At 38.8% G+C, this 26,781-nt stretch overlaps 1 protein-coding gene across 3 annotated transcripts in view; it reads left to right on the plus strand.

Moving 5' to 3' along the window:
• Window positions 1-26,781, plus strand: part of cacna2d1a (calcium voltage-gated channel auxiliary subunit alpha2delta 1a) — an 82,073-nt gene that overhangs the window by 7,406 nt on the left and 47,886 nt on the right. For all 3 annotated transcript variants that reach the window (XM_088003433.1, XM_088003432.1, XM_014982418.2), the window contains 3 exons: window positions 12,899-12,980; window positions 14,563-14,679; window positions 24,695-24,754. In XM_088003433.1, coding sequence (XP_087859559.1) covers window positions 12,899-12,980; window positions 14,563-14,679; window positions 24,695-24,754 — 259 coding nt within the window. The remainder of the gene's footprint in view (window positions 1-12,898; window positions 12,981-14,562; window positions 14,680-24,694; window positions 24,755-26,781) is intronic.

Consider the following 26,781-nt stretch of genomic DNA (forward strand, 5'->3'; position numbering starts at 1 on the left):
ATATATATATATATATATATATATATATTTTTTTTTTTTTTTTTTTTTTTTTTTAGAATAGCATCCTTTAGTATATAACCAGATTAATTGATCCTATAGCTGCCTCTTCTTTTTTTTTTTTTTTTTTTTTTTTTTTTTTTTAATACTGAAGACTAAATGACTAGTCTAGGCAGTACCAAACCCAAACAGGCTTAAGTGGTTCGTGTTTTTCTTTGTTCTGTTTTTGAAGGATGTTATGAAACTTTTAAAAGTTAAGTTACATTGGGTTGTTAGAGAAGTCAATAATTACGTCCATGGTAAAAGAAGATAGGAATTGGTTCATCATTAATGTCCTTTTTATGTAAAAAGTAAAGAGAAAAGATAAAGTTAAGAGTTTTTGGGCATGGTAACTGCTAAGGTAAATAGTTGAAAACCAATATTATTGCTGGATACATGAAGTTTTTGAGAATTGCTATACTTGTTGTTTTTTTTTGTTTTTTTTTTCTATTGACTTGAATTGCTTCACAAGTTCCTGACTGCATGTTTGATGGAAGAAGATTGGTGACGCACAATCCTCCTGCTTTCATTTCCCATCTAAATAATTTTTGGCTGCTGCATATGTAACCCTTTAGTGCATAATATAACTTTAGACAAAAAGTTAATTCAGTATTATTCAAGTTAAGAGTGTAGAAATCTGCTTTGATCTTGACCCTAATATGACCAGCCATTAGCTTTAGTCACTTGGACCAATTCATCAAGATTTATTGTTAGAAATTTGGTCAAAAACATAAAATATATATATATATATATATATATATATATATATATATATTATATATAAACTCCTCAGAATCTTTTGATGGAATCTAATTTTAGAAATGTGCAGCTGTTACTTTAACTCTTTAAATTTTGACCTTGCTTTATGGTTTTATACCTCTTTCGGTGACGTAATCCTAACCAAATGTTTATAAGCAGATCCTTGTCGGGTTGCTGAGATGTGCAGTTTGTTTTATTCATTGCTTCAGATCGCACAGGTTCGCTCCCAGTCATGAGGTGAAATGATGTAATTTGCTCTGCAGGATGTAAATTTGTGTTATGAACTCATAGCATGAGGCGGAGATATTACGGGAGGAGGCGAGGCGTCGCTTGCCCTTGTCTAAATTTGACTTCTGACCTGGATATTTCTGGTGCTAATTCAATATTTGCAGCGCATGGCAAGAGGAAAGTAGTTCCCGAATGAAAGCTCTGTTCACTCTTCATGCTGCACTTCACCGCTAGTCAACAGGTTGACAACAATCCTGATGGCTCAAGGGAGCCTGGGCAAAACAGGATTGCTCTTGAATGCAGCCCAAGTCTGGTCTCAGAGAGGTGGTGAGCCATGAGCGATGATGGCACTTAGCCTAATGGCTGGGAGCGATGATGTCACACTTTGAGTCGCCTACCCACTCCCTATATTTTATGGGCACTAAGTGGATTGATCTGTGGGCTGTGTACATGATGTCCACACAGGGAGCTGCACAACCAGATGCAAGTGATTGCTTTAAACGGGGAAAGGTCAGCTCAGGAGACAGCATTCAGAGTATAAACAAAGGCATTGTTATACGAGACCAGATTTATAGTTTAGTTGTGCTGCAGTTTGCCTTTTTTCAGAGCAGGGGGATGAGTTGGGTTTGCCTTTGGATTATCACGTTTAGATTCACAACCTTCATCCTGATTGCTCAAGGAAGAAATCACTAAGAACATAGAACGCTAGGGACAAAGATGGAGAGATTGGATTATGTCTGTCTTCCCTTTTTGACCTTTTCTTCTTACTATCTTTCTCATCGGTTAATGTTCCCTCTTTCTGCCCGGCTTATGTATGAGACATACATACATAAGTATGCATGTCACTTATGTTTGTATTAAACCTACTTTTGCCTGAGTGACACAAATGTTAACCTGCAGTAATTTCCTCTGGATCCCAGACACTTGATGTTAACACTGTTGTCAGTAGTCCCATCGTTAAATCCACTATAAAGTGACGCAACAAACCGAAACTCTCAATTATGCATATAATTGTGCCTTTAATCTGCCATGTAGCAACCACAGAGTGATTATGAGTCAACATTTTACAATTGGCTTGCAACAAAGAAAACTTATTAATACTTTGTATTTGCTTTATGTAACTGCTGTGCAAGAAGATTTGAACCAGAAAATGTGCCTGCGTCTCTGGAGAATCATGCTGGCTACAGTCACACGGTCCAACACATTGGTAGTTTTTTGTTTTTTTTTGCTATTTATACATATTCGCTTTGATTCTAGTCAAAATGCCTCAGGCAGGTCGTCTTGATTAAATAACATCTTGGGCTGTTGAATGTTTCTGCATCTTCCCAGAGACAATGTCTCATCTAATAAAATACCCGGGAACAGAAAGTTGTACGACATAATTTTCCTTCATTTTCCGGGTCATCTTTGAAAATGGCAGCGGTAGCAGAGTGAGGTTTGGGGCGGATTATTTTAACTGTAACAAGCAACAGATGAAAAGCTCTGGTCCTGGGTTCTTTTAGCTGTGATTTGCAAGCTTTTGTGTGTCAGCTCGTTTGCTTATGCAGTGTCTTTTAGACTTTGATTTTTGTTGTTCTGTCTTCCTTCACTTCCTTTTTGCCCCATTCTTTCTAAATTTAGAAAGGCCCCACTCTTATACGGGAAAAAAAGAAGCCGAAGGTCTTGCTCAAATATTAGGGCAAAGCTAAAATGACCGTGGAGTGCAAAGCAGCAGAAAGCTTTGCAGAGATTTTGTAAATTTTGTAAACTCTGCCTATACATAGAATCCAGATTAAGTTTCCCGTCCCAAGTTTCTGAAGAGACTGGCATGTCTGTAAACAAGAAATCACGGGGAGCAACTCCAGTGCAGCTTTATTGCGTTAACAATCTTTTGCCACATGGAAATTCCCAAGAATTTTCCATTACACTGTTGCCCAGGCAACCTTGGGAATAGCTAGCAGCTGTTTGTATGGAAGCAGATGCTTGCCGAGACTAGTAGAGTGAGGGTGTTGTAAGTTAACTTGTATGCTTTTTATCACAGTTACTTTACAGAGAAAGATGTCGGTATAATCGAGCGCTAAACCCATACAGCAGTTGACTCCGTTAGATGCAGCACAGAGTCAGTGGAGTGGGCTGCCTGTGTCTGGAAGTTGGATTGGAAAATATGACTGAAAATGTTCTGTATATTTCTAGACATTAACATGATATATGATCTGTAACTGACAAATGGCCTGTCGAGGCCTGTCACTCACGTCCTTCCAGTTGCTGAATTTACAAAAGCTAGATGTGATAAACTGGCTACATATTTTTACGGAAGCGTTTAACTACCAGAGCTTGACCCTGAGTCGTATTGCAGCAACATGATGTACTTAGCCATTTATGTACGGTGAAGATGATGCAAGGAAGTTCAAAATAAAAAGTTTAAAAAGTAGGTAATGTTGCAACAAATGGAGTATGGACGAGGCTGGAATAAAACCTGATAGACTTGCAGTATGGACGTTTAAAAAAACAAATCAGTCTGTAAATAGTTAAGTAGTCATAGTATCAAATGACAATATTTCTAGATGCAGAAATCACCTCTGTTGAGAAACCACAGAACATCTGTTTCTTGAAGAAGCATAGAAAAGGTGGTTCTATGATAATGTTTGACTTGTTTTGAGCCGCTTAACGTAGTTGCGTTGAGATGCGACAACTGTTATGGCCAGTGTTGTGACCTCACTGGACACTCTGTAGCCGGTCCTCAGTGCAACACTGACAGGAGTTCGCCTGGCTAGGCGAGTAGACTGATGCTAATTGGACATATTGGCCAGGGGGCTGCATGGGATGGGCCTGAACTGTCTATACTTACACATCCGTCAGAGATTGTCTGTCTGCTGTAAAGCTGAAGGGTAGTTTTGATGTATGGATGGATGAGTAGCGAGTTTGCTCAGGAAGTGTGAAGGTGACAGGGATGATGAGGTTTAGTCATCAGAGCAGAGGCCATGAAGAAGAGGCAAGAGACAGTCTGAGGGATGGGCAATGGAAAATAAACTATTTGGATACAGTTAGCAGTTAATCACTTCATAAAGGCCAGTTTCATTAAGTTTTTACCTGCGTAGTGTGACTAATAAACTGGTAAAAACATTTTCGTTTTAGGCCTATTTAATGTATTTTAACATTGTTTTCTTTTTGCAAATCATTTAAACCTTTGGCTTCTCTACCACTCTCTGTGAACTCTGGTTTTAATTAACTACTATTTATTGCTGGTGATTTAGGCCAGTTAGTCTGTACAGCTGGCCAAATGTATAAGTAATATGTAGATCTTGAATATCTTACAGTTTGAAATAATTCCTCCCATGTACCACACCTAAGCAGTCTTTTGCAATTGTTATTTCACACACTGAGATTGCGGTGGAAATTTCGACTCAGTAAATTGCTGATCTCTGTCCTTAGTTATGATTTGCGAGGGGTTGTTTCCTGCAACACGATTACATGATCATGGTAATCATGACTCCAAGACATGGAGGATTCTCATTCCTCCTTCGTCTGGACACATTCTTCCCCATAAATCCCTCGCCTGAAAACAGGCCATCTTATTTAAAACATTTAAAATAACAGGCTGATGCATGTGTATGTCGGACAGGAGGTTTTTCTCATTATCTTCAGAAAATCTGGCCTTGCCTTCGAGTCACAAACCCATCCCACAAATGTATTGTTTTTGTCAAAGAATGTTTGCAAGCAAACAAGAATACAATTACATTTATTGAGAAACGTATTGCCCTCACGATGTTTGGTATCCTTTGGGTACTCTGACTGTCGCATATTAAAAAACAAACCCAGCCTGCTGCTGGGTTCACTTATGAAAGCGAAATATCGTGACTTCCAAAGGTGGATCAGCAAAGAGTTGAGCAACGGCCGTGAACACTTTTGTAAATGTGATCTCGTGGTTTTCAGTTTTTAATAAATCTGCGAAACACTAAAACAAATTTCCACATTGTCATAGCGGAGTATTTGTGTGTAGAATTTTGAGGAGAGAAATTAATTTTAATACAATTTTTGGAATAAGGCTGCAATGTAAAGAAAAAAAAAAGTGGGAAAAGTGGAGCTCTGAATAGTTTCCAGATGCACTATACACCTTTTCTGCTCCACTACAACGTCGATGCTTGCCATTTGGTTGTGAATAACAGAACTCAATTTTCTGCATGGAAGCGTACGACATACGTAGGTTTTTGTTTGTTTGTTTCAGTTTAGTATAAATGGTGATGAATTAGAACTTGAGAGTTTCATTTCATAATGAGCCTCAGAAAAATAGGAAAACTCGCGAAACACTGATATATGTAGCTGTACTTCAAGAAAATGGTAAAAAATAGATAAATATTGCCCCCCCTGCCCCTCTTAAACAAACTGCTGTTGGTGTGCGGTTGCCCTTGCTGTGAACCACACATACAAACCGTCCTCATCGCTGTGCAGTGGTCTCATAACATTTCAACTCGGCTCATTTACAGCGGTTGTACGGCCGGTGTAAGTGCTTTATCAAGCTCTGTGATTACTGTTGTCAAGGCTTCACACTGCTTTTCCGCTTAAGGATGGGGAGTTGCAATAAAACGTTCTGGCTGGTTTGCTAAGAGGAAAATGAACATTAGAGGCAGAGACATCAGTGTTTGCCATAGAAAATAATGGTGCAAGGAGACACAAAGACTGCAATCACGTCTTTATTGACCTCAGTAAATGGGGAAATATCAGTAGTGTTGTTTGAACCTTGTAGAGAACAGGTGACGTATGATGGATTGAACAAAAATAATCAGAATAAGTCATCAATTGTCAACACATTAAGGACCAATTAGTGTTGTAAAAGAAAAAAAGTGCACAGGTTTGATTGTAACCGGAAGCAAGGTGAGATTTTCTGAAGATAACGAGGAAAACCTTCTGTCCAACATACACCAACATGTTTTTTTTTTTTTTGAACAAGAGGACCTGGTTTCAGGTTTGGGATCTGTGGTTATAAATGTGCCCAGAAGGAGGAGGAACAAGAATGTGTCTATGTCTTGGAGACGCATTAATGCGGTCATATAATTACGTTGCAGAAATGGAACAAAGACAACTTTCAAACCGATTTACGGGCAGAAGGCAGGCGTTTCGTAACACAAACAGAATATTATATGAAATGAAAACAACCCCTCCAATATATCACAACTGCAAAAGAACCAGACCTCTACAATTGATGGATAGCGAAGCAACTATGGAAGAGTTGCTTCTTTTTATCCAGTAACTAAATCCAATGTTCGAAAAAATCTAGGAGTAGAATTCCTTACATTTAAGAAACATTTCTAAAATATGAGGCATAATTAGAGAACTGGCATACTCTTTACCAGTCTGGACATATTACCAATTTCAGCTCTTGGGGGATTTTAGAATTTGTTTTGAAGATTCTGTTCTCACCCACAGGGCTCTAAAAGGCCAGGCTCCCGACTATTTGTATCGACTTTTAACCAAACACTTCAATCTCAAGGTCGTTGTCCATTCCTTGTACAAGGCCAAAGCCATGGGAGGATTTGCTGTTCCAGTTTGTTGCTCCCTAAACTGTATTAAAAAAAAAAATGTTCCCAGGCAACTTTGTGTTGCTGACTCTGTGGGCATTTTTAGTTGCTCCTCTAAATAATGCTGCTCGTTCCTGGCCTGTCAGGTTTAGGTGGAAACTCCTATAAAATACATATAACCTTCAGTCCTCTTTAGACTTCAGTCCCTTTTAGTCCATCTAAAAGGACTGAAATAAGGAAACAAAGTGGATGTTTGTCCTTTTCAGAACCCTGTCAAGCCCACAACTTATCTGCCGCATCACAACTCAGAGCTCTTACTTGCTATACCCTAGTGGTTCAGTTACATTCCTGCCCACATCCTCAAACATTTCCTTCTCCGTGTGTGTCGCTGCTTGAGATCATTTCAGCCTTTTTTGACCCCAAATTACAACGATTATATTTCAAAGCCAGAGCTGTGAAGCATGTCGTAAGGGGTTTCACTTTAGGGGATTATTTTGTGATGACTTCATCTTCACTAGAAGAACTAATGTAGATTAGATTCAGAGTCAAATATTAAGAAGCTGGGAAAGCAAAGGTTGTTTAATTTTGTGTTCCTGTAGCTTTGTAATTTGATATGCTGATGGTGTGTGTTTGTTTAAAAGTATTAAAAGTAGCCGCTAACCTTTTTTCAGCTGGTATAATGCACTTGTGTTTTCATTTTATTAACTGATGCAGCCAAAAGTCATCACATCCCCACCCAGTTACTTTTTGCATCTCTATTCAAAATCAGTTGTAAGGAGATGTCGTTCCTAAAACAACTCAAGAACATTAGCTTGTGGCAGTTCATAATCCTTTCCAGCAGCAAAGCCAACCCAGTACATTGACAGTCGACCTCAAAATTGTACAGTTTCATTTTTATAACCACTTTTAGTCTTAAAAAATGAATACAACTCTCTCCTACTTTCCCACGTCTATATAGCTTTGGCTTGTGTATTTTTGACCTTCTATGCATATTTACATATTTCATATTGGCTCCACCACCTGCCATGGTTACCTCTGACCCATGGGCAACCCCCTACTATTCCTTAAAACAAATTAACACTAGTTACTGACTTGCATACATAGAACAGCTGGTGTAACAGTCATTATAGTGAAGTGGAGGGTTTTTAAATTTTTTTTATTTTAAACTGCCTCTACGTACATCTTTATCAGCTATTGTATGTGGGGGTAAAAGTGTTGAACCTTTAGTAAGAGACGACATTTTTATTTTAGAGAGCTTAATTAGTGAGAAGGAGCTCTCATCTGAGACTGAATTGTTTGTTTTATTACGTTTTCTTGGCCAGTGTGTCATTTAATTTCATGGCATTTAACTCACTGAGACATTGTATTGTACATGTCGAGAATGTGGAAAGAACATAATGACGTTTGATATTGAATTTGAGCATTCAACGTCTCTCTTCCTGTTTGTCCAAACTCCAGCCAAGTGTGTCCCTGGCTCTCTGAAGCTAATCAGCTTGAGATGATATCTGCTGTCAAACGTAACTTTTGTGAACAATAAGCAGCGATATTGCAGGCGAGTGTGTGTGTGTATGTCTTACTGCAGAATCAGATCTAAGCCCAACAGTCCTGTGACTCATTTTAGCACACCACAGGAAATCATGTAATGGTGATAACAGTGAGCATTCAATTTTTTTTAACAGTTTTACTTAACATTTGTTTTTAATTAGTTAAATTTAAACTTGATGAAACTAAAGCATTGGATTTTTTTTTTTTTTTTTTTTTTTTCATTCCAAAACCTTTACTTTTTAGTTGCGGTATTAACTTGCATGTGGCCTCCAAGTAATGTGAGCCCACAAAAATGCTGTGCAGTTTGGCTTTGCAATTAAAACATGACATTTATGTTAATAAATGCTTATTTGGAGGAAGTTGGTTTAAAGCAATTAAAAATGAACACTTGGTGCCAATGAAAGATGGCAGCAGCAGTGGGCACAATGTGGGGGGGAAAAAAGAAAAAAACATTGATATGAATAAAATATAACAGCCATCATCTTTAAAGAAAATAATTAATATGAAAAGCTGCAGTTAAGCAAACAAATGCTTAACCCACTGGTCTAACACTTTAGGCAAGTTTGTGACCCATTTAACCACAACCACACAGAAGATCCTGACTCTCTGCACTGCCTTTTGTACAATTTGATACTAGATATTACTTTTTCTATATTTTGGATCAGAAGGTTGCGTAAATAACCCTGAAAGGTTTCAGATGGTGGCTACAGTAGACATTTCCATCAATGATCATCATTAGATTATTTTTTTTATGGAGGTCTGAGCTTAATAGAATTCTGCTTTTGCTCTTAGAATAAACAGGAAATCACCCAAAAATACTTTAAAGAACAGGTGGTCCTGTTGGAAGGGCTTTTTCCTTGGGTAATGGGAGGGGAAACTCTGAGATAGATTTGGCTTTTTGACAGGTCAGCTTGGTTGCCATCAGGGGGCAGACAGGCACACGGGACTACCGGGGCTTTTCCCAGTTAGCCAATGGGTTAGTTGGCTGGTGGTTCAGCCCATGGAGAAGCTGTCTCACTCAGCCTTCTATACCTCTTTTCTGCTACATTCAAGCTCTTTGTAGATTAACTCACTGAGCGGCAGCGGAGTGGGACCTGTAAACACATGAACAAGAGCTACAGCACCAGCTGACAAAACTCGTCCCACAAAGCCTGGGCTACAAAAACAAACAGCCTCTGCCGTGCTTATTGAAAACTCAACAGCCAAGAAAGGGGAAAAGCCTCCTCCCTCCCTACTAGAGGCACATAAATTAGATCTCCCTGTTTGTGTCTTGCATCCAGCACAGATGCACAGTGATACGGTTCTTGCTCTGTGGTATAATGGCCTTAAGCAGTACATGATTTGGTGGCTGCTCCAAAACAATCACCACCACTATCAGTGTTTAAAAGCAATCGCAGACAATTGCTTTTTTATTGCTGAGAAAATCCAAGCCGGGGCACTTTTTCTTCCCAGTCCGTCGCCTGGTTGTCGTGATCATAATTGGCAGGTTCTAGTAATTAGCAAATTTCTTGGTACATTCCTACCTCCAAATGATGTGGTGACATCTGAAACCTCTTCCTTCCAAGAACGACACGATTACTCCAAAATGTGCTCCAACAACACTTGCCAAATTTGGACGCTGTTAAATTTTTAGTCCAATTTAAAAAAAAAAAAAAAGTATGATTGTGCAATTTTGTCTAATCTTTTCAGTGGTTGGACTACCACTGAAGATATGTTTTGGAAGTTCCTAGGCTGGGATAAACTCCAGCAGAAAGAGAGGAAAAATCTAAATATTAAATAACATTTGGCAAATCGGACAAAAGAAGTTGAGCAGAAAAAGGGGCTCAAACTGTCTGTCATGAGAAAAAAAGCCTGCTTTATAAGTGGGTGATATTAATGACTCAGTGAGACAAGTGTGAGAGAACAGAGGCTTACAGTGCCAGCGGGGCTAACACTTGGCTGATTTTCACATGGTTTCTCTCATTTCCAGCCCTGAGGTCTGTAGCCGCTGCAGACAAGTCACTCTGCATTGCTCAGCCGCCATTATGGTTGTTTCCTTCTGTTGCTCGTCGTTACTCATCCCTCACCCGGCTCTTGTTTCCCAAAAGATTAAGGTAGAAAGCCCAAAGGGGCTTAGAAAAGGCAAAGACAGTCATACTATCAAAACTTTGCATACTAACTTCTCCAAATATTTGTTAATGCTTACTTCTTTCTTGAAAAATATTTTGGGGTCTTTCTTTGAAAACTACTTAATTTTAAGAAGCCTTCAGGCCAAGACTTGACCTTCAATTTTTTTCTGTATCACTTATAACACAACTAACTACTCTAACAAATTTGTAGAGAACTCATAAGAAGAATTATGTCTGTTTTTAAGAAGTGTTTGTATTCCTTGAATCTTTTCATTTTTTGGTTGTTGTTTTTTTAAATATAAGGTAAAAGATGCATGGTTTTCAGAATGTTTTTCAAATTAGAATCTGAAAAGGTGCTATGTGTTTATTTTTCACCACTCTACTGAACATTCCTGTATAGAATCCAGTGCAGTCACTTTCCTTCAGAGGTCACCTGAGTAGTCCATCGGTGTGTACGCTCGGTGTAAGTCCAGCTGATCTGTGATGAAGCCTCGGAGGTTGCTGGAGAACATTAGCGGTTAGCATCACGATGGACACGGTGCAACATAGTGATGGCGGCACCATGCAGTAGAAATGCTTTTGTTCAACTGTTGCAGGGAAACTAGGGGAAAAGAAATTATGGGAAGACGGATGGAGCTAAATGGATTTAGAAATATGACTTAACACTTGACTGAAGGTTCACTTTCCAGTAAGGCTGCAGCTTCCATTGTTGTCATGGAAATGGCTATGGAAGCTGGTCATTGAGCTGGAATTTTTAATGCAGGTCAGTTAATCGACCTAAAGAAGTTGGTATGAGAAAAAACATGTGAACTCGAATGTGGTAAGGATTTTAAAAGAATTTTTTATTAAGTCGACAAGTGAATACCAAACATGGTAAATAATCAGTTGCAACCCTACACATTACAATGCCTTTCCCTTTAAACACCAGATGCCCTGTCCTCCACCAGGGCATATGGGTTACAGCTCTCTAAACTCTGAAGTAGCATTCATGCTAAAATAAACTCCAAAATATAGACCTACAGATCTTATTTGATTGGAAATATGCTAAGTTGATTATACTTTTTTTTTTTTGTAAACCTCTGGCTATGCGCCCCACTCAGTGAAACGTTGGGTGCAGAAGTTTGAAAAGGGGAATGTGCTGACGTTGTAGGTTCATTCTATATTTGCCCTGTGCCACTTGCAGCTGTCTCTTGGCAGGCTAAATATAATGTGTGGCTGCTATGCCACATATTTCCTCTGGTCATATTGCACTGTACTTTTTTTTTTTTTTTTTTTTCCTTTTTGGTCTGATAACATGAACAGTGGTCACATCTCAAAAATGTTACACAGTTTCATTGACAAAACATGATTTAAAATGCTGGGGAAGAAGACGACTTTTAACTGGAAGACTCACAAAGATTAGCCAGAAAACAGAAGACTGATGGATGCATTATATTAGCACCTGATTACCTGCCAAGACTTTCTGCAGAGAAATGTTTGTCAGTTTTTTTATAAGATCCTAATCACCAGAAAAGTGCTTGTTAAAACAAAAATACTGAGCAGGAGCTGGTTCACCTATTTCGAAGCCCTGTTTAGCTGCACACTGGAAGTATTTCACATCAGAAAACAAACTTGCATCACATATTTATTGAATTGAGAGGGGACCTGAAAGCACCTTTCAGAGCAGACCAGAACGGATCTGATTATTCCACAGTGTTCAATTCATCATCCAAAAATTAAAAGTGTGTCACAACTGCGGACTTACCCAGACGCCGCTGTTGGCCTCCAAGACCTCCGACACATTAAATTTTTTTTTTTTTTTTTTTTTTTTTAGTTATCTGCAAGCCGTAATCAGCAAAATCCCAATAAACAAAAGAAAAAAAAAGATCTATGTAATGAATCTGGCATCATTTAATTTTCTAAAGAGAGTAAAACAATATTAAACTTCCTCATAATGTACATTTTTAATATACACCTGTAGTTGTAGCTACAACAAACTTGGCTTCCAGAAGAAAGCCATAAGAAGGCCTGTTTTCAATTTGACACAACTCGTGCAAAAGGGCCCAGGCACAGATGTGGAAAAGGGTGCCGTGGTCAGTGGAGAACTGCTCCAAACAAGCGGAGAGACTCGTCATTGTTTTGGAAGCGCTGATCCTGCACACGCTTGTACACAAACGTGCATAACCAAATCTGAACTGGATGTCGATTACTCTATAAGGAGCTGCTGCGCTGAAAGTCACAGTGGAGAAATATGATCCACAGCTGTTTAGATGTTCTCTTAACTGTTTATACATGTTAATTGAAGCTGGCTCTGTACCAAGGTCACATAATGCTGCTGGTCGAGTTGTTACAAAATATAGCGAGGGTAAAGATGGATCTCGCTCGCCTCGGATATTCTGATCGTTCTCTAGATTGTGAAGTTACACAACACCCCACATCCACCTCTCCCAAAAAATTTATTTGATACATGTTTTTTTTGTTGTTGTTTATGATGGGGAAAATACATTAGCCAGCATGTTAACCCATGAAACCATGAAAGCCCTTGCTTTAATGCACATGGGAACTAGAGCAACTTACAGTGCACACTTGACTAAACATTAATATTTCACGCTTCCCTTCGCCGAGTCTATATGGATATTTTAGCGAGTTGGTTTACTTGATGATATGATGTGGTAATGTAGATGGCTTTCCAGCTGAATGAGACTTTTATTTATTTATTTATTTTGCTGTTCTGTTCTCTGCTTGCAGCATAAAAGACTGGGTGTTCCAGATCCAAAAAGACTTGATCACATTAACAGACAAAGCCAGCGGGTTGGAGGACCTAATAAAGGTAAAAGGCTTTATTTTTTGACGTTGCTATCCTATTGCAAATAGAGGCATTAAATTGGTTGCATGGTGAATGATGAACACCATTACGTCTGCAGCTCAGGTTCTAACCCGACTCTGATCGTTTGCTAAATTTATTCTTTTCATTGCAATGTATCCTTAAACTTTTTCACTTTGTTTTGTTTACAACCCAAAACTCAAATGTATTTAATGTGGATTTTATCTGACGGAAAAGCAGTGAATCATTTGTGACGCGGAAGCAAAATGGATACATATCTTACAATAACGCTGCAAATTAATGTCTGAAAAGTGGGCGAGTCAGAAGACTTGTAGTGATCCACAGCTTGGGTAGGAGGATTTGACAGGACACTTGTTGGACACACTTGAATCAAATGGCTCTTTATCCAGAGCCTTTTAACTAGCCGTTTGTTTGATGAAAGGTGTGTTGAGGAAGGAGGACATCTAAAAGTTTTGAGTGTAGCTGTTGAAGACTGCACTTGGGCCATACCCTTTTTTTTTCTTCTTTTTTTTTCTAGATCAAAGCATGTTAATGTTTTGTCTTTCAAAGTCCAGACCTAAATCCCAGAAAGCATCTGTAGCAAATCTTTGAAAACTTAAGGTGCTCTCTGAGTTTGATCTGTTTTCCAAAGAGGAATACGATCTTCACATTCTAGGTGTACGGCAAGGTGAGGGGAAAAAAAAAAATGAAAAGGGTATGAAAACTTTTGCAAAGAACTAAGTGATGTCAGCATAGATTGCAAGAAATAAGATTTCTTCAGCTGAAGTTAATTATTGTGTGTGGTTTGTTACTTGGGTTTTATCCTCTCATTAACCCTCTTTTGCTTGACCCGATCTGTTGGAAAAGCATCAACAGACTATTTATAGTAACTCTTCCTTATATCTGGGGCGACATCATTTCCTTTCAGCTTGCACAATATACACACAGATGAGATCAAGAACAAAAGCTTTCAAGTGTTGGCTAAAATTGCATCCAAACTCCTTTAAGACAGAATCCACACAACTTCTTTTTTTTTTTTTTAAATCCACGAAGATAGATGCCTCCGAGGATAAAATCAGTCAACTTTGAAGCGTCACAAAAATCAGCAGCAAACATGATTATGTTCGTGGAATGACTAAATTAACTGCATGCAAGGAGCATGAAGACGAATGCTCGCATATGCCTCAGCTCTGTGATTTGAATGCAGGACAGTAGAATGCCTTCCGGCTGCTAAATAATTGGATGTTTGGCATTTTTATGTCTTATTCTTTTCGCAGGGACATATTCTACATTCTTGTAAATAGTTTGCTTTGGCTTGACAGTACAATTTTATCAGCATTAAGGTAGCTTTTACTGGGCTTTGGCGATTGACATTAATCAAAGGGAAAAGCTTAATCAGAATTGTGCTTTTGAATTAAGTGAAGTTTAGGGAAAATGCATGACTCAAAACGTTAAAACTACTACCAAGGTCCTGGTTTTAACTCTCTCTGGAAGAAACTGGGTTGTTTTTATTTCTAATTTTATATGTCTTCACTTGACACAAAGTTATCTCTCACCCAGGCATTTCTCTCTCTTGTGATTGTCTTAGATATATCATAAACACAAAACCCACTTCAGCGTGGAATCTAACAACGCGAGAAAGCTGGTGGCAACGGCTGCAGGAAACATAGAGAAACTGCTAGCTAATCGCTCCGAAGCCCTAAAGGTAAGATTTCTTTCTTTTTTTTTTGCAAACCTATAACATTGAGAGAGCCAGGCTCTCTCAAGTCAATTGTTTGTGCTATCACATATCTCTCTAAGCAGATTGAATCTGTTTTCTGTTCGTTACAAATGAGAACAGGCTCTGGAACTCTTCCACTGCTTCAAGCCGTTTGCCGATCCAACATAATCAGATATCGTGCAGATGGATCACTTTAAGTTGCCACTTAAAAATCTTTGCATAATGTAACAGTTTGTGCTGCTTTGTCTTGTCGTTGTCACAGAGGGTTTGTTTCTAATTCCAGCAAATGTTTATTATTGTTGCATCTTTCCTTAGGCCTATCCAGGACCACATGGGTAGTTTTGGACAATATTTCACTGAATGCAACTCGAGAAAAAGGCCAAACTTTTTCCAACAGGAATAATAATTATTATTATTTATTTTTTTATGTTTCCTCAGCAGATGATTTTTGAGGTTGCATCAGATTTTGTGCTCGTATAAATTCCACAAAGCACGTTATTCCATCTAATGACTTTTTTCTTTGTTTTGTTTTTTTTAAATAAGTGAAGGGCATGTCTTAAACAGTTTACCTGAAGGTTAAACTTAAATATGCCATTGCAAATATGATTCATCTAATTAATGCTTCCACTAAAATTAACTTGCTGGCAGCTTCATTGACAATCTTAACCCGAAGTGAACAAATGTTTCATCAATTTATTCAAACTTTGCTACACAAAATATACCTGTCATCAAATCTTGGAGGCTGCTACCATTTTATCTGCTGCCCCCCAATAAGTTGAGGAAGTAATTTTTAAAGAGTTCATGCACTGAGCAGACTTGCCAGATACAAGGCAGCATCATCATTGTGACTTTTGGTTCTGTGTATGTACACTTAGAAATGGCAGGAGGTGAAATTGATCTGCACAACCTTTCACTGCTCATGAGGTTAACCAGATCAGGCCGACTAAATTAGGGTCTTGGGACGTTCCCAGTCTCGATCAATCCGGCTCAGAGTGCCAGAAATATCCAATTAAAGTCCGACAGCCTGTTGCCATGGTCACAGTCCCATCGATTGCAACGTCAGTCCCGCCAAGCATCCCAATAACTGCCTAGGGATGGGGGACAATTAGTTGCTGGTGTCGTGTTGCACCTGGAGAGGGAAACGCGATCGCGCTGCGATCCCGGGCGGAAAAGCTGGGATGTTGAACTAGAGATTTGCTCATTACATTTTATCTGTCTCATCAGCTGCACATTTTAGCTATTAAGAAAAGTGTGAAATAATGAAGGAGGAGATTGCTGATGGGCAGTTCATTAATTTAATCGTTGATTAGCGTCAAAGGAAAAATAACAAGCACTGTTGTTTGTCAGTCGTAATGTTGATTTCTCTCCTTTTGAGTCTGGTCTCTCCCTTCCTTTTGTTTTAACAAGAAGGTGTTGTGGCTCAACATGAGCTTAATGCAGATTTTCTCTCTGAAAGGATTTCTATTGATATCTAAGAAAGATGAGTGTAACATTGTGGCCTGTGTGTCCTCTGGCTCTGCAGACAGTATACTAAAGATAAGAGGTCTACTGCAGACGATTTGCCATTGGGATGTTGGCGTGTTGATATAAAATTCGCAGTTCCATGAGACTAGCAGCAGAAGCAATTAGTTGGTGAATTACCTGGTGTGCCTGGTGAAACTGCACATCTGCCGAGCTTATATGAAGCGCAGCGCTCCTAGGAACTGTCAAGTTTTTTAGCCAGATTAAAATGCTACAAAGGGCGTCACATTAAGATTTTTCACCCAGTCCTTTTTGAGGAATCAGACTATTTCACCCGTGTCTTTTGAACTTGATTGCAGTCCCTGAATCCTGACATTTGTGCCAAGACTGTTACAACTCCATGCAACACGTTTTGCCGTCTGTCTCAACTTCTTTAATCCTATTCTTATTAAAAAATGGTCTTATTTCACGTCACATGCTTTATTCCTTTTTCTTACCCAATGCATGTCTTTTCCTTTTAAACTTTCCCCTCAATCCCGTTCTGCTGGCTGTATTGCCTGTGACTTTGCGTTGCTTCTCCCATAGCTTCAGCCTGACTTTCTGTCACACTTAATTCCAATTTTCCTGTGTTTGTTTTCCCTCCCTTGTTTTTCCCCTCCATCCACTTCTGTCCTTCCTTGTTTCTTCTTTGGGGTGTGTGAACAGGCATGTCAATGTTGTCTTTTTCCTCTTTCTCCATTTCAAACTGCTTTACATTTGAAACACTTTGAAGTAGGATACTTCTATGAAATGGAGGTTATATCTTGGTGGTACAAATTCTTCTAAGTTTAATTTTTAATTGTGGCACTAAAACTGACAGTGAAGTAATTCATACGCAAATGTATCAGTAAGGACACATCATTCAGTCCCATTTGTTTAAAATCTCCCCTTGTTATTTAATAATTTAATAACCCTTAAACACATACTATGCATACAATTAAATGATATACATATGCTTCAGAAGGAATAGTTGTATTTGGATATCTTAGTTTCTGACCCTCTTCCTTTTGTGCCATTACATAAATCTTTCACACCGCAGCGTAGGCGTGATTAATAGTGAATGAACTCGTATCACACAGTCTCGACCAACAGACACCTTTTTATTTATTTTTTTTATTACAATTACTCAGCCTTCTTTTTTTTTTACCTGGCTCATCAAAAAATAGCCTCCTTCTGATATTCAGTTCACCTCCAGCTCCTCTGGCTCTCTGCTCATCAATTATTGAACGGCTCTTCTTAACCAACAGCCTTTGATGGAGCTGCTAACGTCTCCCTGTGGAATAGGTCATTCTTCCTCCCACAGTGACTCCGGTAGAAGTCTCTAAAAATGTTAGCAAATTAGGTTTGTTTGTTGTTGTTTTTCTTTTATCCAGTTGCTATATTTCTGGCTTAGAGACGTCCCAATACATGTTTATTTTTCTAGAAATGAAACTGTCCTATGGTCAGCCACCCACACTTAGGATTTTTTCTTTTATAGTCTCCTTAAGGTATGCAGATGGCATATATAAGCTGATTTTTTTTTTTTTTTTCTAATTGATGGTTGGACAAAAGGGGGAAAACAGAACATTAACACACATGGCACATGAAGTATTTCTTTGTCTGAAAGCAACAGCATGTACTTTGTTCCCACCTGTAGGTTCTTGCTCCTTGGGAGGAAAGTAGCACTTATTTCAAATTACATGCATCTATTAAATGATCATCATCTCTTACCACCTTTTGAAATAGACTTAATGTCAGTGTGTCTATCTATGCATTGAATTATCCATGTGACTTTTGGTTCATCTACTCTTCTTTTTTTGTTTGTCTGTCATCTTCTTCCTCCTTACTGTCTTGTATTTTTGCCATTGATATATTCAAGGCCTAACTTCTGTTTGACAATCTGTGGAAAACTTGTACTTTTTACTTTAAAACTTCAAAAATAAGTGATAAGAACTAGAAAATTGATTCAGAGTCTCAAAAGGTGTCAAATGTTGATATAAAACTATCTAGGAACCTTGTGATTGGAAAACAAAAATGAGGCTAAAATGACAAAAAACCCATTTCTTTATTTTGGAAAGGAGAAGTAAAAAACTGCTTCTTCTCAACTACACCAAAGAAAAACGGCAGACAACTAAAGATGGCGTTGCACCACAGAGCAGACTGTGAAATTTGAGTATTGATTGCCCAGTTATTTCAGGCCTTGGATTGCATTAGTAGTTTGGCAGCAGATTTAAAAGGCTTCGGCTGCCCGCCAGAGACGGAACCACAATTGGTATCCCTTTATGGAAACAGAAAAAAAAACAAACAGTTGTTTTTCCGCCTCAACTTGCTGGAGTGACTCTCCCTCAAGAGGAAAACCAAATTTGCTTAATTGAGAGTGGGCTGCTGCCACCAAGCTTGAGAGTGGGTTTAGTTTGACTTATAACTGCCAAGAAGAAAGATGGCCTGTGCTGCAGTGGGACTGTTAATGAATAAAATGTCTCTGGTCTCTGGGAGATTTTGGTCTGCGGAGTGCATGGACCACGGATGGCAGTAGGTAACCATGACACCCTGGTTGCTTAGCTACAAAGGGGATCATAAACAGATGCCCCTCTTCCAATGTGAATATTTTTGCTTAGCTACTTTCTCTGTTAGCAAATTTTGTTTTTAACGCTGGGCAAACTCAGTGAGAAAACTCTCATTCGAGGACCCTCATCAGTCTTTTTTCATGTATAAAACTCTGAATTGCTTGTTTAGGAGCTTCCGTGCTCATTAACTTGTCTGAAGAGGACTAGAACAACAGCACAAGTAGTGGAATAGGGCTTTTTTTTAATTTTTTTTTTTTATTGCTGTGTTGTGTAGTGGTGTGTAATTATGGAGGAGACGCCGATCTCTAGTGTCTGCAAGTGTGTTATTAGGCTGCCACTTGATGACATGCTGTGAGTCATTAGCCTCTGCTGTTAATCTTAATAACCGAGTACGGACTCGTGGAATCACAGACCCATTTACAGAGCTGTAACAAAGTATTCTCTCCTTTGAGGGAAACCTTTTGTTGTTTGTTACAGGTTTTTGAAAACATGATTAAATGCAGAAAGGGAATCCCCCCCCCAATGGTGTCTTCATTTATTTTAAAAGCATGAACCTGTTGTTTTGTCCATTGTAATGAGCCACACCCAGGTCTAAGCGCCAGATCGGTTTGCTTAGACAGCAATTTTGTTTTTTTTTAAATTCCAGGTAGATTCAGTAGTTGTCAAATTGTTCGTGCATTTACTCTGGTGCTCTTTGTTTGATATTAAACATGTTATATTAAATTGTTTGATTGATTAGGATACATAAGGCACCCAGCATGTTCTCCAGGCTAAGAAAAGTTTGTGTCTTAGTTTTTCTAAATACTTCTGATAGGAACAGAGTCGGCTGCATGATACACATGCAGGCCTGAAGCTGCAGCTGTAATTCACAACTTCACTGCACAAAGCGGAAAAATACTTAATAAATTGTATTATTTTTATCATAATCCTCAAACTGTGTAAATGATACTGAACCATAATTTTAGAAAAAGTACCTTTATAAACTTTTGGGTCTCTAGTGAAGTAACTGACTCCATGAAAGCTTTGAATGCGACCTCAAGCTACCACTTGAATTGGATTGTAATGTTTTCAATTAACAGTTTACCAATTAACCAATCAGAAATCAGTCTCAGCTAGTTTCCCCTTGCTCAGGGAATGGCATGAGGCATACTTGGGAATCTTAAATGCATCAAATCTAGGAACTTCCATTATCTATTCTTTATAATCATAACAACCAACAAACTTTGCTTCAAGGCACCTTTTTGGTTATTCATAAATCTGAGGTGCTAGGCTGATTCTGTGACTTACACTTTCAAATTTAATCATGCTAATCGGATGCTCCCAGTTGTAAAAGCAGTATCTTCTGTTGATACTGCGCATGACCTTTTGTTCACAACTTCTACCTCTCTCTCTCTCTCTCTCTCTCTCTCTCTCTCGCAGCACATTTCGTTCTTGTCGTCTTCAGAAAAGAGAGAAAATCCAAATTACACGTCGCGCCTCTAAAAAAATTTGAAATCGGTATTGTGGAGAAAAAGCCAAATTGGGCTGACGCAAGTTGGCTAGCGCTTTGCTCAAAATACAAAAGTGTGGAGTTACAGTTCGCTGTAAATTTGGCAGGCAATTACCAGGCATTTTTCTAGCAACAGGCTCTTGTTTTGTTTGATAATTTATGGCCCAAGCTTATCTGTTTCACGCTATGAAAACATACATCTGAATCTTGCTACTAATGTGTGCTTAAGGAATTGAGCTGGTTTTGTGACTGTGTGTGTGCTTCTGGCCACCGGTGACTCATTAGTCACCACTTCCTGGAGTGTGTGTGTGCGTGTGCGTGTGTATGTGGCTGCTTTTGTCAGCCACAGCTGTTGGACTCTGTGTGTGGCTCCACTGAACCTGCTTTTTGTTTGTCATCTCTGTTTTCCTACATGATGCTTATCAGACGTACAGTGTGCATACAAAGAGGGGAGCGTGTGTTTGATGTCTCCCTTATTAGAGCTCGCTGCCTTGCTCAATGCTGCTATTTTCAGTCCCATTTAGCTGCGGACAGGAACACCTGTGCTTCGTCTTGTACAAACAAAATTACGCTCGTTCGTTGTGCTGCTCACTTCATTTCCTTGGCTGAAAATATATTTGATTTCCATGACGGGCGCATCGATAATGGTGGAATATCTGGCACAAATTAATGATTCCCCTCACCTGTTGTTATATATATATATATATATATAAAGAAGCAGTTTTTCAAATGTCAAGTTGGTCGCAAAGTTATCTAGAGTCTTATAAACCAAAGGATAGGTGTGATTATTATTAAATGCATTGTACAGTAGCAATCTGGGTGTTGATTTCGGTGCACGGAGCTGCCACGTAAACACTCCAGCTGGGTGCAGCTGTTATTGGGTCTCATTTGCAGCCAGCTGGCACGCAGACAGCAAAGCACGGTCTGCTTGCTGAGGAAGGGATGAGTTGTCAGACCAGGGCGTGATGGCAGATCTTCAAACCAACACCCGTTTCTAACAAGTGGCGTTCTGCAAAGCCAGCATGTCTTAATGCTTCTTTCTTGTACTTGCTGTACAGTTGTTGTCCTTCTGTTTCCATTGTGTGTGCGCCTTTGTTTCTCTTTTCTTCCTCCCCCCCATCCCCCTTTTTCTCAGTACTTCCCTCCCAGCTCCCCATGGGCTGAGCAGGATAGATCTGACTAAAGTGGTGCCAGTCACAACAGCAGATGCTCATGTTTCCTCTGCTCTCCCATGCCTCCCTGCATATCAGTGGGGTGGCAGGTGTGTCTGCGTGTTTGCGTGTGTATGCGTTCTCTCCTGGCAGGACTAGACGCTCTAATCAGGGTGATGGGATGGTGTGTGTGTGTGTGTGTGTGTGTGTGTGTGTTTTATACAGTACCCCGAGTGTGGCGCTTTACACAATATGAAAATCACAGGAGCTGGAGTGTTTCTACATCAGAAGAACATGTATTGTCCCTGTGATTTTTTTTTATTTTATCTGAAATCGTCTTGGTTAGCTGAGATGTTTCTTCAAAATTCACCCCATTCATCCATTATTCAAATGAAAAAAAAAAAAATCTAATTAAACAAATGGCTTACCTTCAAGACATGGCGAAAGTTGCTTTTGATCATTACAAGGAATCAGTTAACCTCTAACAAGATGCTAATTAAGGTAAAACTAATTAGGAAACAGAAAATGTAGTAAAAATACACAGGAGGGTTTACTCTGGCTTGGAGTGAGTTCACACATGATTTGGCACCACCAGTATCCCTAAAACCGTCGAGGCCAGTAGCAGTGTCTACCATCGTCTACACCGAGGAATTGCTCTACGAAATTAGTCTATGCAAGTGGCTGAAATGAGCTTACTAAATACGGTGAGATAAGGATCGTGCATCATCTGGTGGGAGCCATAAGTAGACCAGCTGATCCTCCTGATTGACAGGAGTCAGTTGGGGTGGGTTGGGTCTCTGACCACGATGAACACCTCCCTTTTAGAGGTTTTCCAATCAACCTCTAAAGATAGATTAGAAAAGAAACCACAAACTTCTGAGACAAGCTATTTATTTTCCTTCTGGGGTGGGAAGGACTTCTGGGGTTTTCCAGAATGGAGAGGGCAGGATTTTCCTCCCTGACCTCTTAGCTCTCGTGATCTGATTTCTTTAGACCTAGATCTGGACGCGCTGCCTCCATGACCCGATCTCAGAGGAGCAATAGATGGACTGATGGATGGATCTTGGGCATAAAATTACACAGCATAAACCAGGCATAGATCAACACCCGTTTGTAACGTTGTACTCTCTTAATATGCACTTTATAGAAAGTTCTGCCTTTTGCTGCTAGTTTTAAGAATTTTACCTATTAAGTACTTTCGTCATTATTTGTATTACACATGTCATTTTGGTTCATGTGGCTCTCTCAGGTGGAAACTCTGTAAAACACTGGAATGGACTTAATGGAGTAGCTAGAAAGTGACAGAAACTGAACCAGCTGCTGGCCTTTGACCTGTAAACCTTTTCATCTGCCGCTCAGTTCCTCATTAATGTGCATCTGTTTCTGTCGGCGTGTGTGGTTGCACAAATTAGTGCCCAGGTGTGTGTGTGTATGCGTGAACAGGTGCTTGTAATGTGAGGTGACAGCACTGTGAGCTGAGGTGTGTCGACAATGAGGCCGGTAGGTCCTGTAAATTTTCTATCTGCAGAGAATTCACTTTGAGCAAAAAAAAAACCAGTGAACTTATGTTAGTAGATGGGCACACCAGAGTGGAGGAAAACGTATTCTTGTTGATTCTTTAAACGTGTCAATGAAATGCTACTTGATAGCCAAAAGTTAACGGACGAACATCGTTTCTTGCATGAAATACTCCAGTTTTTCTGCCCCTTGTTGAGTGTACAGGAATGCATAATTACAACTAAGCTATTCAAAGAAGGATGCAAATAGGGCGGCATCATGTGTAGCTTAGTAACACTTTTTTTTTTTTTTCTAAAAGCAAGTGGTTTGCAAAGTAAGGCCCTTTTTTGAATATGATTTGATTTGTTTGATCACGAGTTGATATATCAAGAAAACTCGCCGATGAATTTCTTTGTACTCCCAAACTAAATTTGGAAATGGATTGTTTTATTTCTTTATCAATTTTAACTGATTCTTCAATACAAATCGATTGTTTGTCTTTGAATTAGTCTTGAGCTCGACAGGAAAGTGAAAACACAACTCGCATTATGTCGCTGCAACTCGAAGGCATCATATGCTTATATATGTCCAGTAAAAAGACCACCATGACCCCAACTGTCGGCACACATCTTTCTCAAAAGATTATACAAGCTTTTGTGTGGTTACAGTTATGGATTTCCCTCCCTCTCCCCCTGCAGGACAGGAGAAAGCACATTGGCCATATGTGTACCAATAACACAAATGTAAAGAGAAATGAAGCTGAGATTGTTTTTGAGCTAACCTGATTTCAAATGACAATAGCATCGGCCCTCAGCATGTGCTGTGAGATGTGAAATGATGTCAAGCCAGATCTTTGGGGAACGGGAAGGAAAATCTGCATTGGCAGTTGCCTCTGAGCCAGTAGACGATTCAGTGAGGAACTCGGTTTTAGCCAAAAAAAATAAAAATAAATCTTGATAGATCTACATATAGGAAAAAGATATTTGTAGGACAGCGATTAAGTTATGTAATTTAAAATATACTGAAGTAATTAAATTTAAAGTCGTAATACGTAAAATTAAAATGTCAGTAAAAGAATATATTTTTTGTTTTGTGTATGATCAGGTTTTTCCAGGCTGGTAATGATTTCCACTTTCTTGCCTGACCTGCCGAATCAAAGTTAAATCAATTCTCATTTTATTCAAGGAAAAATATCCCAATTTTTATCTATAGATAATTAATTGTTGCTTTTTTTTTTTTTTTAAGTTTTTATACTTAGCCCAAATGTGGCAGCTATATTCCAAAGTGCATTTTACATTGAGGCACAGCAATCAAAACCACTTTGATTGCTGTGATTGCCTTAATTTCAAAGGAAAAACTATATCAGTAATTCACTAAATTAATCCCCCCCTTCTCATATCACCAGTAAACTTGTTTCCTCATCAGATTTCTTCTCTTTCTGCATGACTTCATGCCCTTAGAGCCGTGCATATCAAAAGGAAGAGATAGATTTCATATTTCCCTGGGGAAATTAATAGTACAGTGCATTTCTGGACCAGGTACAGATTAAAAACTAGGTCCATTATAAACCCATTAACCTAGTCATTAGGATCTGGGGAAAGATTGAATATGTGGGTGTCTAATTTTAGAGCAACACTGTCGTCACTGGTTCTTACAAATGCCAGATATTGAGTGCAGTCTCTTGAATTTGTGGCCAAGTTCAGGGTTCATGACATCAAATTTAACATTTCATTAATTTCATGATCACATCTTTGACAGTTGTCTTTTCCTCAAATAAATCTGTAAAACCATCTTTTTTTCCCCCACTTTCTTTTTAGAGACTTGCAACCGAGGCCGAAAAGTTTCAAAAGGAACATGAGTGGACGGTCAACGGCGAGGTGAGTGTGTGGCTACGGCCCGATCTGATAAGTTCATTATCATGAAGATCAAGTGGTGCAGTAATCTGCATGTGCAGAGTGAGCAGAGCGACGTGTTATTCAATAAGATGGTAGTAATTTTGCAATTCTCGTTACAGTAACAATTGTACTTTAATAACTGTCTAAAAGATGGCACTTCATTATCTCTCATAACAGCCTGAAAGGAAGCAGACCTGGTCGTAAGGAACACTAATATGCTACTTTATCGCTTCCAGTTTTCATTGCTCTGAGAGTACTAAGGGTGCATTAAATGGGAATTCACAGCGAATGTGAAGTCATGCTTGTTTTACTCGTTAAGCCACAGTGTCTGAATGTTCGCACAGTCGTTGGTGGTTTTTTGGGGTTTCCCCGTGTTGGTTTTCTAAAATTATTATTATTTAATTTTGCAAATGCCACTTTATTGCAGCCAATTAACAAATGAAAAAATACTGAGTGTTCATTTAGTGATGGAGGGGGGAAAAGAAATTGAACGCAGCCATTAAAGCTTTTAGGTTTAAAATCCTCCCACAGTGCTTCCAAATCTTAATGACTTTATTCCATTAAACATCTTGGCATTGTTTCATGTCATGCATATTCTGCAGTGTTGAAAGAAGCTAAAGTACAAAAATATATATCTTCAGTAGACTGACTGATTTATACTTTATGTAACTCAACAGATTTGCTGTCCTGGCAAAAAAAAAAAAAAAAATCTTTTTGCTTAATTAACTACAATTGTCTGACGGAGCCCAATGAAAATAATGGTGTTCTCTGTATGCAAATACCAGGTATGTGAAAACTATACCGATTGGATTAAAAAAAACATTGCAGCTGAGCCAATAACTATTCATATCCCTGGCAGGTTTAGGTCTAAGTAGCGTTTTAATTTTACTAATAGATTTCACTTTTAGTGGCCCTTTCAGAGTCCTGACTTAAATCTGAAAGAAAATCTGTGGAGGAGCTAAAGACTAGCATAATGGCAACAAGTTCTGTCCGTCTCAAAGACTTGGAGTTCCTCACCAAAGGTAAATTGTCAAAATATCAGTAGATATTTGTTAAAAGCTGGTCATGTATTTTAACAAATCCAAGTTTAATCTACAATAATCCCAGTCCAGATTTGATGAGGCATCGGTGTGTAATTCTCAGTGTTGTAACTCTGAGTAAGAATGCCAAAGGTTCTTGACATTAACACAGATATTAAAAACAAACATGTAGAGCATGATTTTTTATCACAGATAGCTTGCCAGTGGCGGCTTAAGACGGTACTTTCTCCGATAGTTGCCACACAATGGTTCTTCAAGTTTGTTTGTTTTTTTCCTCAACTGGAACGCTTCCAATCAGGTGAATTTAACTTTCCTAAGCAGAGGAACATTGCAGGAGCATCGCCAACTTTTTAAGCTAAAACGCTTCATGCAGCAGATTATAGGCAGTGGTTAGGTAGGTAATTTTAAATCTCATTAAATCAAAGACGCTAAAAAAAAAAAAAAAAAAAAAAAAAAAAGGATTCCTGGTAAAGTTAAATGTTTATCTTTATTGTAGCTTATTGGAAGCCAATATTTCCAGTGCTCATGGATGCATTTTTTTCCCCCCCAACATAAAAATTTATTCCCAAATGTAAAATTTATGGTTTTAACAAAACTTTTACAGTATTATGGAGCATTCCTTTTGTATGTTTTACAATGAAACAACATAATTTCCCTCTTTTACTCCTTTTTTTTTTTGTATCAAGGTTTTTATATAAAAATAGAACCTAATTACCTGATTCATGACCTGAAAATTTTAAGCAGATGCTTGTGTTTGGCTTTAATTTGATTACAAACCCTTTGAGCTAACTCTACAGTGGCGGCAGCACTTGCCGTTCTGTTGTTGTACGTGGCTGTAAAGTAAGAAGACAGGTGGTGGGAGTCGGTGAACCAGCTTGGTTGCTCTGGGGAATTAGAACGTCAACAGTGTGGCTAGCTCGTTAGCAACCGACTAGCCTTTGTTCTGACAGGAAGCTCAGCAGCGCAAAA

Source organism: Poecilia mexicana, unplaced genomic scaffold (assembly GCF_051168715.1).
Source record: "Poecilia mexicana isolate PSO_F unplaced genomic scaffold, ASM5116871v1 scaffold_23, whole genome shotgun sequence".
NCBI classification, from domain to species: Eukaryota; Metazoa; Chordata; class Actinopteri; order Cyprinodontiformes; family Poeciliidae; genus Poecilia; species Poecilia mexicana.